This window comes from Zalophus californianus, chromosome 10 (assembly GCF_009762305.2).
Source record: "Zalophus californianus isolate mZalCal1 chromosome 10, mZalCal1.pri.v2, whole genome shotgun sequence".
Taxonomy (NCBI): Eukaryota; Metazoa; Chordata; class Mammalia; order Carnivora; family Otariidae; genus Zalophus; species Zalophus californianus.
The window spans coordinates 95,328,080-95,341,401 of NC_045604.1; the positions used below are offsets into that span (position 1 = coordinate 95,328,080).

Here is a 13,322-nt window from a genome sequence, read left to right on the forward strand (position 1 = left end):
CAAGGCATAGTTGTATCCAGGTACTCAGCTCTGACTCCATGTTGGAGTCACCTGAGGCCAGTACTTCCTTCACGGGGGGCCAAGGCAGTCACTGGTGGCCCCACACTTACATCCTGCCTCGAGGAGGAAATAGCACTTCCTTCTTGATAGTTCCGGCAAAGGTTCTGAGGTGGGCCCTGGCTCAGCCCCAAGCCAATCGTCCCCCCGTGCCTGGTGAGATGGCATGGTCTGACGGGCCACTCCTTGGCCACCTCCTTAAGCTGGGTGGTGGAGTGGGTGTCACCCAAACCATATGGAGAAGAGAAGGAATGGGGTGGTTCTGAAAGGGGATCCGAGAGGCTCAGTTTGGAAGATGGGGGAGAGTTGCTGGCGAGGCAAAACGAACAGGTGTCTGCCCTTGCCCTTGAGGAACTCCCTGGGCAGCAGCAGGTGAGCACAAGGCCACCTATTTATAACTATGCCCGAAGAAGCAGAACATGATCATGTGCTCCAGGAGAGGACCAGGGGAGGTAAAGGAGGATGTGACAGCCCCGAGTCACCCCTGCACAACACCCCCGGAGGATCCTTAGTGATTCTGGTCACTCACCTTCATGAGAGATGTAATCACGCCCAACAGATTCACTCAACAACAGATCAACCAGCCTGGGCCAAGTACTGGAGGGCTTGACGGCCGAGAGGGGCTGTAATACATCCCTCTAGATGCTGGAGGCTGGACTGGATCCAGGAGTCCGGTATTATTTCTTTTTTGGAAAAGGTGGTTTGAGGGAAACATATAGGAAAAAAATGCCCATGAGAGAAGTGAACCCACTGCCCCAAAAGGAAATTCAGGCAGAGAGGGAAGGGGAGAACCAGCACCCAGGGGGGCATTGGCATGGGCCAGTCTCTGAGCTGGAGCTTCAGCCCAGTACCCCATTCCATCCTCATGACACCCCAAAGAGGCCGAGGCACTCTTGATCTCATTTTACAGAAGAGGAACAGGCCAGGGGGAGTCGGGACTTGCCCAAGGTCACACAACCTAAGGAAATGGGAGAGCCTCCCGTGCGGAGCTTCGTCCCCCACACTGTGCGATATCCACCCATATGGATCGGGGATGCTGACATCCTAAAGGGCGATTCCCAGAGCCCATGAGCACTGACATTCTGGGAGGAACAGCAGGCTGTCTGCACCACTGCCCTTCACCTCTCTATCCTTCAAGGCTGGTCTCAAATGCCACCACCTCCAGGATGCCCTTAGCTGGGAGTCACTGCTCCTCATCTGGACTCCCCTTGCTCAGAGGCCCTGTGGCGTGATAAGCGGTGAGGAGACAAGAAACAGCAGAATGGTGTGGCTGGGAGATGGGCTCTGGAGCCTCGAGGACTAGAATTTAAATCTTGGCCGCTTCCGGGTCTCTGTGACCTTGGGCAAGTTCATCTGCAAAACAGGCCAGTGGTAGGACCAGTGAGTGAGTAAGAAAGACAACACCCAGGTGTCATCTTCATCACCACCATCATCACCATATTAATGCTAAATACGCCTCCTCCCTTAGCTGACATCTAGGTATTCCTTGAATGCTTGACCCCTGGAGAAGCCCTCGGTTGGCCTCTGGGGTGACTGAGGTCCGAGGGGCCACCTAGCCTGGTCATCGCAGCCACAGCGCTCTGAGGCCGAGGTGGTTCAGCCACCAGCCCAGGCATGGCCACGCTCAGGAACGACCTGCCACCACCCCTCATGCTTGGCTGCGCCCTCTCGCCCGCAGGGCCCCTGCTCATGCCCTGACCCCCCAGTCACGTCCCCCTGTCACACTCCCACTTCCTCTCTGTCCAAAGAGCTGTGTACAAGTGGCCCCACAGGTCGCTACAGGCTCAGACAGAAAGGCTCCAGTGATGAGCATGGGGTCCACGGGAGCTGTGTTAGGATGCGCATCCATGTCTTCTCTCCCCTGCTAGACCTAAAGTGCCTTAGAGCCACTTGTTCCAGAAATAGGTATGGAGAGCATTCCTCACACTCAGCACAGACCCCATATCCAGGGGTCCGATACCTGCGGTAGGAAGGGGGAATAGGCAGACACACGGAGCCTCCTGTAGTGTGAGGCATGAGCCCCCTGCTCTGAAGCCAGCAAAACCCAGAATAGGGGTGTGATGGGGCAGCAGGTGAGCAGGGGCTCCATCTTCCACAGGGCAGGGACCGTGTCTGAGTTTTCTGAATCCCCTACACTGAGGGCCCGCTTTTTATGCAAAGCAGGCTATCAATTAAAAAAAAAAGACACCACTTTTCTTTGATGCCACGTGCGTAATGAGTATCACTGTGGGCTCATCTGCAGACGGGGCGTTCCTTCAGCGATCCCTTTCACAGTCTGGATAATTATCTCCTCATTTATCAGTTTCATAAATCCACATTTTCATCAATCATTCTGCTTAAAAAGAAGCACACACGGAGTACCAGCCCCCATCCCGCGTAGCGAGCAGAACATCACCGTCAGCACCCAGGCAGCGTCAGGAGACTGGACGGCCTCCAGAGGGAGAGGCAGGCACCCTGTGGCTGGGCGGTCAGACTTTCCACTCTCAGGGCCCCTCCCAGGGCCCAGGCTCCCTGCGCTCTCTCCCCAGGGCCTGCTGCTGCCCACTGCAGCCTTTGGTGGTTGGCTCCAGAGAGTACAAGGATGGCTGTGTTTGGAAAGCGTCTCTTAGTGACTTGTGTTTTCCTTCTGTTTTATACTGTTGCCCGCCCAACAATCGACTCCCAGGCTTCCAAGGCCGGTCAGAGATAAGAAGTCTATAATAAATGTTCCTGCCATGATTGTTGAAAAGATGGATGTAGCAACAGCTAAAGAAACATTTAAAAACCAAACAAAGAAATCACCCGTAACGCCACCCTCCTTCCTCAACATGATTGGATTTTCACATGTATCACCTTCCACGCCGCGTCCACAAACACACCTCTTTCCAACTTTGCACTTAACCACACACATCCCGTTGTTATTCTGCTTCTCCCCCCCTCCCCCCCGATCACAAGCAATTCCTCACGTTTGGACAGACTCTTCATAATGATCTCAGCTGTGTGGGATCCCAGGTTCCATTCCCTGGGGTTGGACTTTTGGGTTGCTTTCAGGGTTTTGTTAGGACCAAACACTGACCGTTGTTCCTGGTCAAGAGTGATTTGGCAGAATGGGCTCACTAAGGGGAAGACCAAGCATATGGCATTTTCTCTATTTTCATAGTACTTCTGAAAAGGTTCTGTGAGTTACCAGCAATGTCTAAGTTGGCCAGGTTCAGTGTCCTCTCGCTTAGCTGTAGAGATTGTCTTTGTTGTGGTGAAGACTCGAGCCAGACTGCTTAAGTTTGCACCCTAGCCCTACTACCCACCATACCAGCTGTGTGACCTTGGGCCAGTTACTTACCCTCTCTGTGTCTCTCCTTATCTATTACATGGGGATGATAAAAGTAATTACCGCATAGGGTTGTCTAATCTTCCCTGAAGATTAATGTCTTAATATAGTCAATCCTTATTATTCACAGGTTCCCTAAATATGAATTCACCTACTCATGAAAATTTATTCATAAATTTTAAATATTTGCAGTGCTTTTGTGGTCATTCAAAGACAAGTGCAGAGTGGCAAAAAATTTTGGTTGCCCGATACACATGTTCCTAGCTGTGGTAGAACAAGGGAATACTCCACCTTCTTATTTTAGCTCTTACCCCATAAGTATACTGAGTGCCATGTCTTCCACATTTTTATGCTTTTTGTTGGTGATTTTGCTGTTTAAACTGGCCCCAGGCATGGTGCTGAAGTGCTGTCTAGTGTTCCTAAATGTACAAAGGCTATGATGTCTAAGGGAGAAAAAACATGTGTTAGATGAGCTTCCCTCAGGCCTGAGTTACAGAGCTGCTGGTGTGTGAGTTCCTTGTCAGTGTCTCAACTATGTATCAAATAAGATGCCCTTAAACAGAAACATACACACAGCAGGGTTCTATATTGATCATTTGGTGAAAATGTTATGAGGCTCACAGGAACCAAATCCTGTGTTTTCCCCTAGGAACAAAGTTTCAGTATTCACTAACTCGATGTTTTGTGGTGACTTCATAAAATAAAACTACCGCCAATAACAAGAACCAACTACCGTATCTGTACCGCAGGTAGAACAGTCTGGCACCTCATACACACCCTTTACGTGATTACTGTTTCTATTATTTTTTAAAATTTGCATTTTGCTAGTTTGGCAGGAACTTATTTAAAAGGGATGCACCCTGGTTGCCATGCGGGTTGGTTGTCTGTATTTCTTCTTGTGCGGAAATAAAGCTAGTTGATGCGGGGTGCACAAAGGTGGTTGTAGAGACACAAGGATTTGGCGTCCGATGGGAGTGGTTCTGTTGGGGCTGGTGAGGATGCTACACGCTGTTATGGCACTGACAGTATCAGGAGTTGGGAAAGGATCAAGCCTGAGGTGTGAGGTTGGGTTTTCGAGAAAACTTGAACTAGAGGTCCAGCCATGTTCACGGCAAGACCCTTTTAGCCAAAAGGTGATAATCATATCGTTAATCTTGAATTAAAGCCTGCTTTGATATATGCTTTCACTGCATCAGACTATAAACTGATGACATTTGAGATATCAGGGGTGAGCTTTTGAGAACATGTTTATTTACTGAAGCAGAAAGTCAGTCGACCTGGTCGGATGAAGGATGTTTTCTGATTTGTAGATGTTCTCTGAAATCTCTTGCAAAGGCTTAGAACCTAAGACCCTTAGACCCATGTTTTGTTATGCCCTGGAGAAGGTGCCATTATCCACACAAGGTGGAGATGCATGAAATTGGGGTAATCCCAGGAAGCCCAGGCTGTGTGGTGACTGCGCTCACACATGCCTGCTTTCTGTCTTGGGCCACCACAGGGCGAGGAATGACGTGCGTCTGTGTTGTCGCTAATGTGCGTTTGAGCCTCAGAACGAAAGCAGAAACACCCCTGCAGGGCCCGAAACAGTCTCCCCCTTGCTGCTTCTCCGTGTGTGTAATGGGCCTCTTACAGGCTGTTTGTCGATGAACAGCTGGGCACCCGCCACCCGGCCTCCGATTAGAGACGCTTTGCCCATTCTCTCCCCACATGGAGGTGGGTGGCGGCCCAGACTCACATAACAAGGAGCAAGTGATCGTTTCTCTTCCAGGATATTAAAGCATCTGAAAACCAAGGACCCCATGCAACTGAGACTGGAGCACTTAGAGCAGGGCTTCTCTGTCTACGTCAACGGGGCCAATTCGGAGCTGAAGACGTCTTCCTGGAAAGCTGTCCACTCCGACTTCACCAGGAGTGCCTCACACGCCGAGGGGACACACGGTGAGCACGGGTCACCTGGGCCCAGTGGAACTATATCCCATGCCCCGAAACTTACCAGCAAATAACTAGTTAACCTGTTCAAGTTAACTCTACCCACTTTGCCAGAAAGAGAGCAGGGGGCATCTGGGTGGCTCAGTGGGTTAAGCAGCCGACTCGGGATTTCAGCTCAGGTCATGGTCTCAGGGTCGTGAGATCGAGCCCTGTGTTGGGCTCTGCACTGGATGAGGAGCCTGCTTGAGATTCTCTCCCTCTGCCCCTCCGCTGCTGGCATGCACGTGTGCTTTCTTTCTTTCTCTCTAAAAAAAAGAGAGAAAGAGCAGGAGTGTGAGAAAGAGAGAGAAATCCCTTTTTATTCCTTTTAAAACTTAGCCTTGGCCTCCATTACCCCAGGGCAAAGGTGGCCAGAGCAGTAAATTCCTGGCTTTTCCATTTCACGGTGCCAGTAATTGAAGGAAATGTCTAGAATAATTTAAATTATACCTGATTTTCACTGGATCTGTCTTCACTTTAGTACCCAACCCCATGTGATATTTGACTCCACAGTTCACGTCTGAATGTAGTTAATCCATACTTCACAGACTTTAAACCGGTCCCATGTGTCCTGTACTAAAAGCTCAGAGAGTCTGTGAAGTTGGAGTAGAAGCACCCCACCCAGTGGCTGGCTCCAAAAACGACCTGGCAGGAAAGTGAATGAAATGGCTGAGCCCATGGGGTCGGGTCCCAATTTGGCCATGTTACTTTGTCTCTCCGGGCCTTTGTTTCCTCATCTGTCAAATGGGACTGACAAGGGCACCCATCCCTAGGGCACCAGAGTGCCCTTGAAGGCAGGCTGCTTTGTCTGAGGACCCTGCCTGCTACCAAGTGGCAGGAAGCGCATTTGGAATGAGGCAGAGCTGGGTTTCTGCCTCTCTCTAGCTTTGAGACCTCTGGCAATCGGGTCCTCTCTGACCCTCAGTTTCCTCTTCTATGAGATGGGAATAATTAAGCCCACCTTGTTGGCTTGCCAGGAAGATTAAATGACATAAGAAATGTAAAAGGCCCATCGCACAATAATCTTGATTCGTGTTGTTCTGATTCATTGCCTTATAGGTATGGGAAATATCCCAAGCCATAATAGACAGCAAAACTCAAAACAACGAGGAGATAAAAGGAGAAAGTGATGTCCCCAAACTTCGCCTAGGAGAGTCACTGCTGTCCAGCTTAGAGTTCAGCATGAGCTTCCTAGCCCTCCAGGGCAACAAGGGAAGTGGGATGATTCTCTTAGCTCTCGGGGGCGGGGGTAGGGGGGAGGAGTCGGGCCAACCTGCTGCTAGTTGGGACGAGCAGGCCTTTCCTGGTCCAGGTTTCAAGGAGGTGCAGTTAGCAGGAGTCTCTGTACTTGGGCCCCCAGCAGTACCTTAACTCATTCAACAAATAACCCTCCCTTCTGTCTTCTTTTACACAAATGATGGCCTGTAGCACACACGGTGTGTACCCTGCTTCCCTATCTCAGAGACTGTTCCTTTTGTATATAGACCTGGCCGATTCAGCTGTGACTTACTCCTCCCCCTTCCCTTTCTCCTGGGCATTTGGCCTGTTTTCTAATGCCTTGCTGCTACAACCAGGACTCACCTTGCATACGAGACTTTGAGCACGGGGGTGTGCATTTTAGATGGAAGTCATGCATCTTCCTTGGGTGTGAACTCGTCACGGGTGCCTCACTGAGTCTCTTTCCTTCATCCCTGGTGCAGATTACGGACGGAGAACCCTGTTGCGAGAAGCAGAGGAAGCTTTAAGACGCAGTTCACGGACAGCCCCCAGCAAAGTCCAGCGCCGAGGATGGCACCAGGTCTGGAAACCCTAGGCAGTGTAGAGACACACGGCCTTATCTCGTGCTTCAGAACAAGGAGCAGGGTTCTTGTGGAAACAGAAACATAATCCGAGCACTGGAAATCCCTGTGGGCAGTGGTGGGTCTGGCTGGGCACCACATGATGTCCTCTCTGCATGTAGTGTTGGCCCCTGGAAAGTAGAGGAGTCTGGGGACCTCCTGCCCCCTCTGTGTGGCATGATCCTCCCCTCCAGATGGGGAATGGGGCCACCCCAGCACAGACTCACAGCCCCGTGGTGATGACTCATTTATACAGCTGTCTTTTACTGAGCACCTACTATGTGCCAGGCACATTCTTCGATGCCAGGGATGCAGTGGGTGAATGAGACCAAGCCCCCCCCCCCCCCCCACAGACCTGAGATGCCACTTCAGGGTGCTTCAGCAGCTTGTGTTTTTGAGTGCCAACCGGGTACGAGATGCGGGCTGAGTTCCCACGTGACTCCTCTCCTCTGTCCTCACAGCAGACCTGTAGGGCAAGTTCTAAATTCCTTCCTGTTTTAAAGAAGCCAAGGAGATGAATGCTCAGAAAAGCCAAGTGAGCTCTCTGAGGCCAACCACTAAGAAGTGACAGCAGCAGGACTCAAGCCCAGATCTTTGCTCCAAGTGCCGTATTCTTGCCCGTATAGTCCTTACCTTGCGGTTACTCACACCTTGCCTAGGATCAGTGGGTCTCAACCCCCACAGCGCATTCACATCACCTGGGGAACCCCACCCCCAGAGATTCTGACTCACTTAGTCTGAAATGAGGCTTAAGCAATGGTGTGTAATCCTTTTTAATCCTGTGGTCACCCAGATTTGAATTGATCTTTTGCCCTGTGCCATATGTGTGGGTCTGTAGGACGTATTTCCATAAGCTATATTGGCCGTCTTTGCAATAACCCTGTAGGTCTATTACTGTCCTCATTGTACCTTTGATGAAACTGAGGCCCAGAGAGATAAGCTGACTTTCTCAGAGTCACAGAGCGACTAGGGAGGTTTGAACCCTGGACCTGTGACCCCCAAACCCATTAGTATTCCCTACCGTTGTGGGTCTGTGATGAAGTACTGAGGGTGTTCCTGGCCGGCTAGCTGACTCCCACAGCCTTATCTTAGTGCAGCTGAGCAAGGCCTACAGGGCACACAGCCTAGGAGGCCTCCTTTTGTCCCCAGCAATGAATGTTAATTTCTCATTAAGGAGGCCTTTCTCCACTTCCCACTTCAGACCCTCCTAGTTGTTTCGAGTGCCTTCTATTATCAGGAGCCATATTTGCATCTTAGACTGTGACTTCACGGCTGGCCCCAGAGCCTGTGCAATTTAAAAGACTTGGCCTAAGATTAATTAGCATCCCTCCCCAGCCTCTCCCTGCGGTCCCACACTTCACAGGGCCTAATCATGGCTAATTTCCTGGCTTCCTGATGCCATGAAGGCTGTAATTGTCCTTATGCACTGTTATCAGTCAGGGGTCAGTCAGTGCCTAACAGTAGAGACCACTCAGGCTGTTTTAATCAGAGATGAACAGAACGCAGGGAAGTGGGTGCTTGCAAGGTCTCCAGGAGGCAAAAAAGAAGGGGTCCTGAGCCGGGGGCCTCCAGGAATGGCACCCAGCCTTCCAGCACAGCCTGCCAGGAAATCTGCTACCTAGGACACGGTGGGGAGGGTGGAAGGTTGGCATCAGGGATCATCCAGGAAGCAGGTGGCCACTGCCACAACCGTTGGCCTCTGATGACACTGTGCCTGCTAGAGCAGCACTGCCCATAGCCTGTCCGGCCGGGCTGGGACACTTGAAAACCCATCGCCTCAGCCACTGTGCTCAGCACAGAATCGGCCACCATGTGTCTTCTTTCCACCTCACTTCTGCTCTCCCTGCTTGTAGGAGGCCATCTGATGGGCTGTAGCTAGCTCATTTCTAGAACGTCCACAGCAAGGGCATCTGGGAAACACAGACTGGTTTTCTGGCCTCTACTGAACAAAGTCATCCTAGGAATAAAGTAGAAGGGGTTCTGGGGGGTCAGCCCCCCCCCCACTGCTGCACGGACTCTGCTCCACCCACATGCCGTGTTTTGGGGACCACACCCTCTCGATATGGATAAACCAGGGAGCATTCAGTAGTGGTGAGAGGACTAGAAGCCATGTCCCAAAAGAAATCATTCTTTAATTTTAATTTAGCAAGCATTTATTACCCCGGGCCAGGCACTATGTGAGGCTCTGGGGTTAGAAGCAAACAATCACATAAGGCTTGGTTCCTGCCCTTGGAGCCCCAGCTGTGAAGACGGGGCGGGGGGTATGGCGGGACGCCCGCAAGGAAGATGTGACAACCGGTCCAAATGTACGGAGAACTGGCCTGCCGGACTTCCGAGTGAGCAGCTTGAGGCCTGTGGGCTGAATTTGTCCCCCGGAGAATGTTTTTTGGACTCATACAGTTTAAAAAAGACTTAGTCACTCGCTAACATTTAAATTCAAAAGTTTTTCTGTATTTTTAAAACGCTCGATTCTGACTTCCCTGGTAAAATGGAAAGAGCTGGCCATCCTGCTGGGCTTTGCCTCCCCGAGAGGCAGCCATTCGCAGAGTGCAGCCCCGTCAGGCCAGGTACACACGTTCCCGTTTGCCGCAGTCCACACCACTCCCTTTAGAGCCCCCGAGCTAAGGCCGAGTGGCAGCTGTAGCCTGTCATTGTGCTTGGGCTGCTCTTTCCCTCCCACCTGCTGGCTTCCCACCTCTCCATTTCCCGCCTGGACCACTGGGGCCTTTGAACCTGTGGCCCCTGGAAAGACAGGAATGGGCTTTGGAGTCAGACAAGCTACTTCATAGCTGTGTGCCCTGGAGCTGGCGGTGGGACCTGTCTGAGCCTTGTATCCATCATCAGTCAGACCTCCCAGGGCTGCCAGGAGGGAGTGCGTGCTCGCTGTGTGTCACGGGCAGTCCGTCAGCGGGGGCTGTCCGCTGCTTTGGGGAGGGGCACCTGGCGGCAGGGGACAGACAAGTCCAGAGAGATGAGTGAGGGCACTGACTCAGGAACCCAGCGGTCACGGATCCAAGCCTGGGCTCCACCACTATCCAGTAGCACAGAGCCGGGAGAAGCGGCTCAGCGTCTGGTGGCTGCTTCCTCATCTGCAAGTGAGGTTAGCAGTGGCACCTGCCCGGTGGAGCAGTTAACGAGGACTGTGGAGCCTGACCTGTCCACTGGGGAAGAGCAGAGCCAGCCCCACAAAGGTCTGGCGGGAGTCTCCCAGCAGAGGGCATGGCGGGGGCGGCAGGAAGCCAGGTCAGGCTGAAGGGACCCTGGGGTGGCCAGTGTGCAGGGACGGAGAGGGTGAGTGCGGGGGTCAGGGATCACAGGTCAGAGGGGGCAGATCACACAGTGCCTGGAAGCCCCCAGGAAGAAGTTTGGATTTCATTTTAAATGTGAGGAATCTTCTGGAGGGTTTTCAATAGGAGAGTTATGTGTTTGGGCTCACATTTTAGGAAGATCCCTGGCGGCCGCATGCCAAAGGATGCCCATAGGGCCAAGTGGCTGCAGGAGGACCAGGCAGGAGACTTTGAAGCAGGGCTCCCCCTCCCCCCGCCGTGAGTCTAATGCAGCCTGTGTCTCTTTGTCCCCCAGCCTCCACCTCACAGCTCTGTCCCTGGCCCCCAGAGCCCCCTGATCATGTCAGCTTCCTCGACCCATCCCGTGGTGTCATCTCCCCGGTGTTTCAGTGTTTGTTTGTGGAAATTGTCCAGGAGAGAGACCATCTGAATCTCTTAGTTGGTCAGCCTGGACCAGATGCCCACTCCCGCCTTGCTAGGCTGTGACCAGAAGCGAAAAGCCTGCCTGCCCTGGAGCTGTTCCCCGAGCAGGGCCTGGAACCCCAGCTTCTTGTCCAGGACAGTAGATAGACCCAATGTACCGACTGCACTGTTGCCAGGAGGGAGAGGGACTGATTGGGTTTCCTTTGACCCCAACAAGTGGAGCTAAGTACGAAGTTTCTCCCCGGTAGAAAGTACCCAGGGACAGGCTTTGGGGTGCATAGGATAGGAAGGAAGGCCATCTCGACCTCACCCTTTTGGGTGGGCTCCACTGTCCTTGGAGGCAGCCAGAGGTAGGCAGTGGTCAAGGCGGCAGAATCCCCAGTGGCCAGTGGTGGCCAGTTCTCAAAAGCCACTCCATCAGGAGAGGTCCCACCACCCGGTCCCAGTCCTGGGGTTGCCCTTGTATGGCTGTGCCCAGCAGGAGGAACAGGTGGGGGCCACAGAGGCACTTGGTGTTTTGGTACTGACCGTGGCTGGGTCAGCAGGGGACACAGAGGTCACAGTGCCCAGGGAGCCCCGAAATCCCAGCCTACCCCCGGCCAGCACTGCTCCCTCACCGTGGCCTCCCTGCACTCTTCAGCGGGCCAGCATGCCAGTTTTCCTGAGTGTTGCCCTAAACTCCCCTGGGTCACATGTCCCCTTCCCAGTGACCAGGACAAATACCTTTGCCTCTTCCTGTAGAATAAGTTCCCTTCTTAGGGCCTTGCCCAGCAACTAGGAAGCACTTTCCGATAGAGATGCCCCTGACAGAAGGGGCTGCCCCAGGCATGTGGGCCCAAGGATCCCTCCTCCAGAAGGTCACAGAGTCATCCAAATGCTGGCCCAGAGCCTGACCTGGAAAACCCTTCTTGGGACTCTCTGACTGTGGGAGAGCCAAGAAGGCGGATGGTGGCTCAGTGTTGGCTTTCGAGCTGTTGCCTGCACCATGGACTGGGCTGGAGGTGATAAATGGGCTCTTGTTGGTACTGTCCTTTATCCCCCACCACTTCTCAGCCTCAGATCTTTCTCCTGCTATCAGTGGATTAAGATTTATGGCTTCCTCAGCCTTGTAATACTTGGGTGGACAGCGGCCTAATCAACAGAGCCGTCGTTTACCAAAATGCTGTCAGATTTGATGAACGTCATCGGCTCAGCATTAAATTGGTAGTGAAGGGATTGGCCTTTCAGCAATTTACTCTGGGGTGGGCTTTCCTTAAAAGCCCAGAAAGCAAGTTCATTGCAATTTAAAGCAAAGGCTTTGCTTTCGCTCTCCTGCTGTATCCGGTTTCCTGTTGTGGGCCAGGCAGCTGAAGCACCCCCAGGAAAGTTCACGAGTACAAATGTGAAGCCCTTTCCTTTGTTTTCCTATTTCTGAGTTTTGAAAACCCCTGCCGTGAGGACAATGAATGAAACAACCCATAAAGCATCGGCTGTTACAGCAACCTTGCATGACGCAGACTGTCAGAATGTTGAGCGCTATTATTTATAAGAGATCAGACAAATCCGGGAAGAACATATCAAATAAGGTAGATTTACTCCCCACCCCAAACCTGCCTGTCAGTATCTTCAGAGCTCTCTTACTTCTAGAGGGAGCTACTTAACGTACTGCACAACCTGAACAACCATACAGGGCAACCCCTAGCCTTGATCTTTCTAGTCTACAGTAGTTTGAACACACATCTCTTAGAACACTTTGCTGAGGGGGCGGCAGATACACACAGATAACTCTGGGCATGGCCTTGGGCTGAGTGTGGCTGAGGACAAAAGCTGGCCGAGGGCCAGCAAACTGGAACATGGGTGTTTGGGGATCAGGGCTTTTAAATCCTGTCCTGGTATGTGGGTGATACTGCAGGGGTCTATCCAGTCTGGGTGCTGCAAGTAGGCAGGAGAGAGCAGGCACTTACAAACACCCACTCCGGGTAAAGCAGCGTGCCAAGCGGGGAGCCAGCCAGGAGCTTGGGCATCATCCTTGCAAGCATGTGAAGGTGGGAGGCAGGGAGCGGGCACCTCCTGGGGGCTGGGCTGGAACCTGCCAGCCTCGTGCTCCTATTGGGAGGTGGGCGTCTTCATGTGGGTGAGGCGGCTCCCCATCTCCTCCAGTGGTGGCAGAGGCACCTCCCTGGGGCTGGGGTGGGAGAGCAGGCCAGATGGAAGATTATTTATTCCCCTCTCCAGTACCCACTCAGCATTTAAAACTCTTTCTGGACCACGTTAATTTTGTCAAATGTTGCTTCCTAAACATGTTCTTCTGTTGTGTGTGCTGTGTGAACTCCCCAAGGCCAGGCCATTGGTGGTTACATTTTTTTGCTGTCTTGACATGCTTCCAGAACCTTGTATGCAGTCAGGATTCAGAAAGGACTTGCTGATTACATGCCTTCATGCCTACTGCAAACCCATCTCCTG

General features: G+C 52.4%; 1 protein-coding gene across 3 annotated transcripts in view; it reads left to right on the forward strand.

The window, feature by feature from the left end:
* The window catches only part of KATNIP (katanin interacting protein), a 188,084-nt gene that overhangs the window by 51,713 nt on the left and 123,049 nt on the right, over positions 1–13,322 (forward strand). For all 3 annotated transcript variants that reach the window (XM_027609862.2, XM_027609860.2, XM_027609861.2), the window contains 2 exons: positions 5,133–5,302; positions 7,033–7,130. In XM_027609862.2, coding sequence (XP_027465663.2) covers positions 5,133–5,302; positions 7,033–7,130 — 268 coding nt within the window. The remainder of the gene's footprint in view (positions 1–5,132; positions 5,303–7,032; positions 7,131–13,322) is intronic.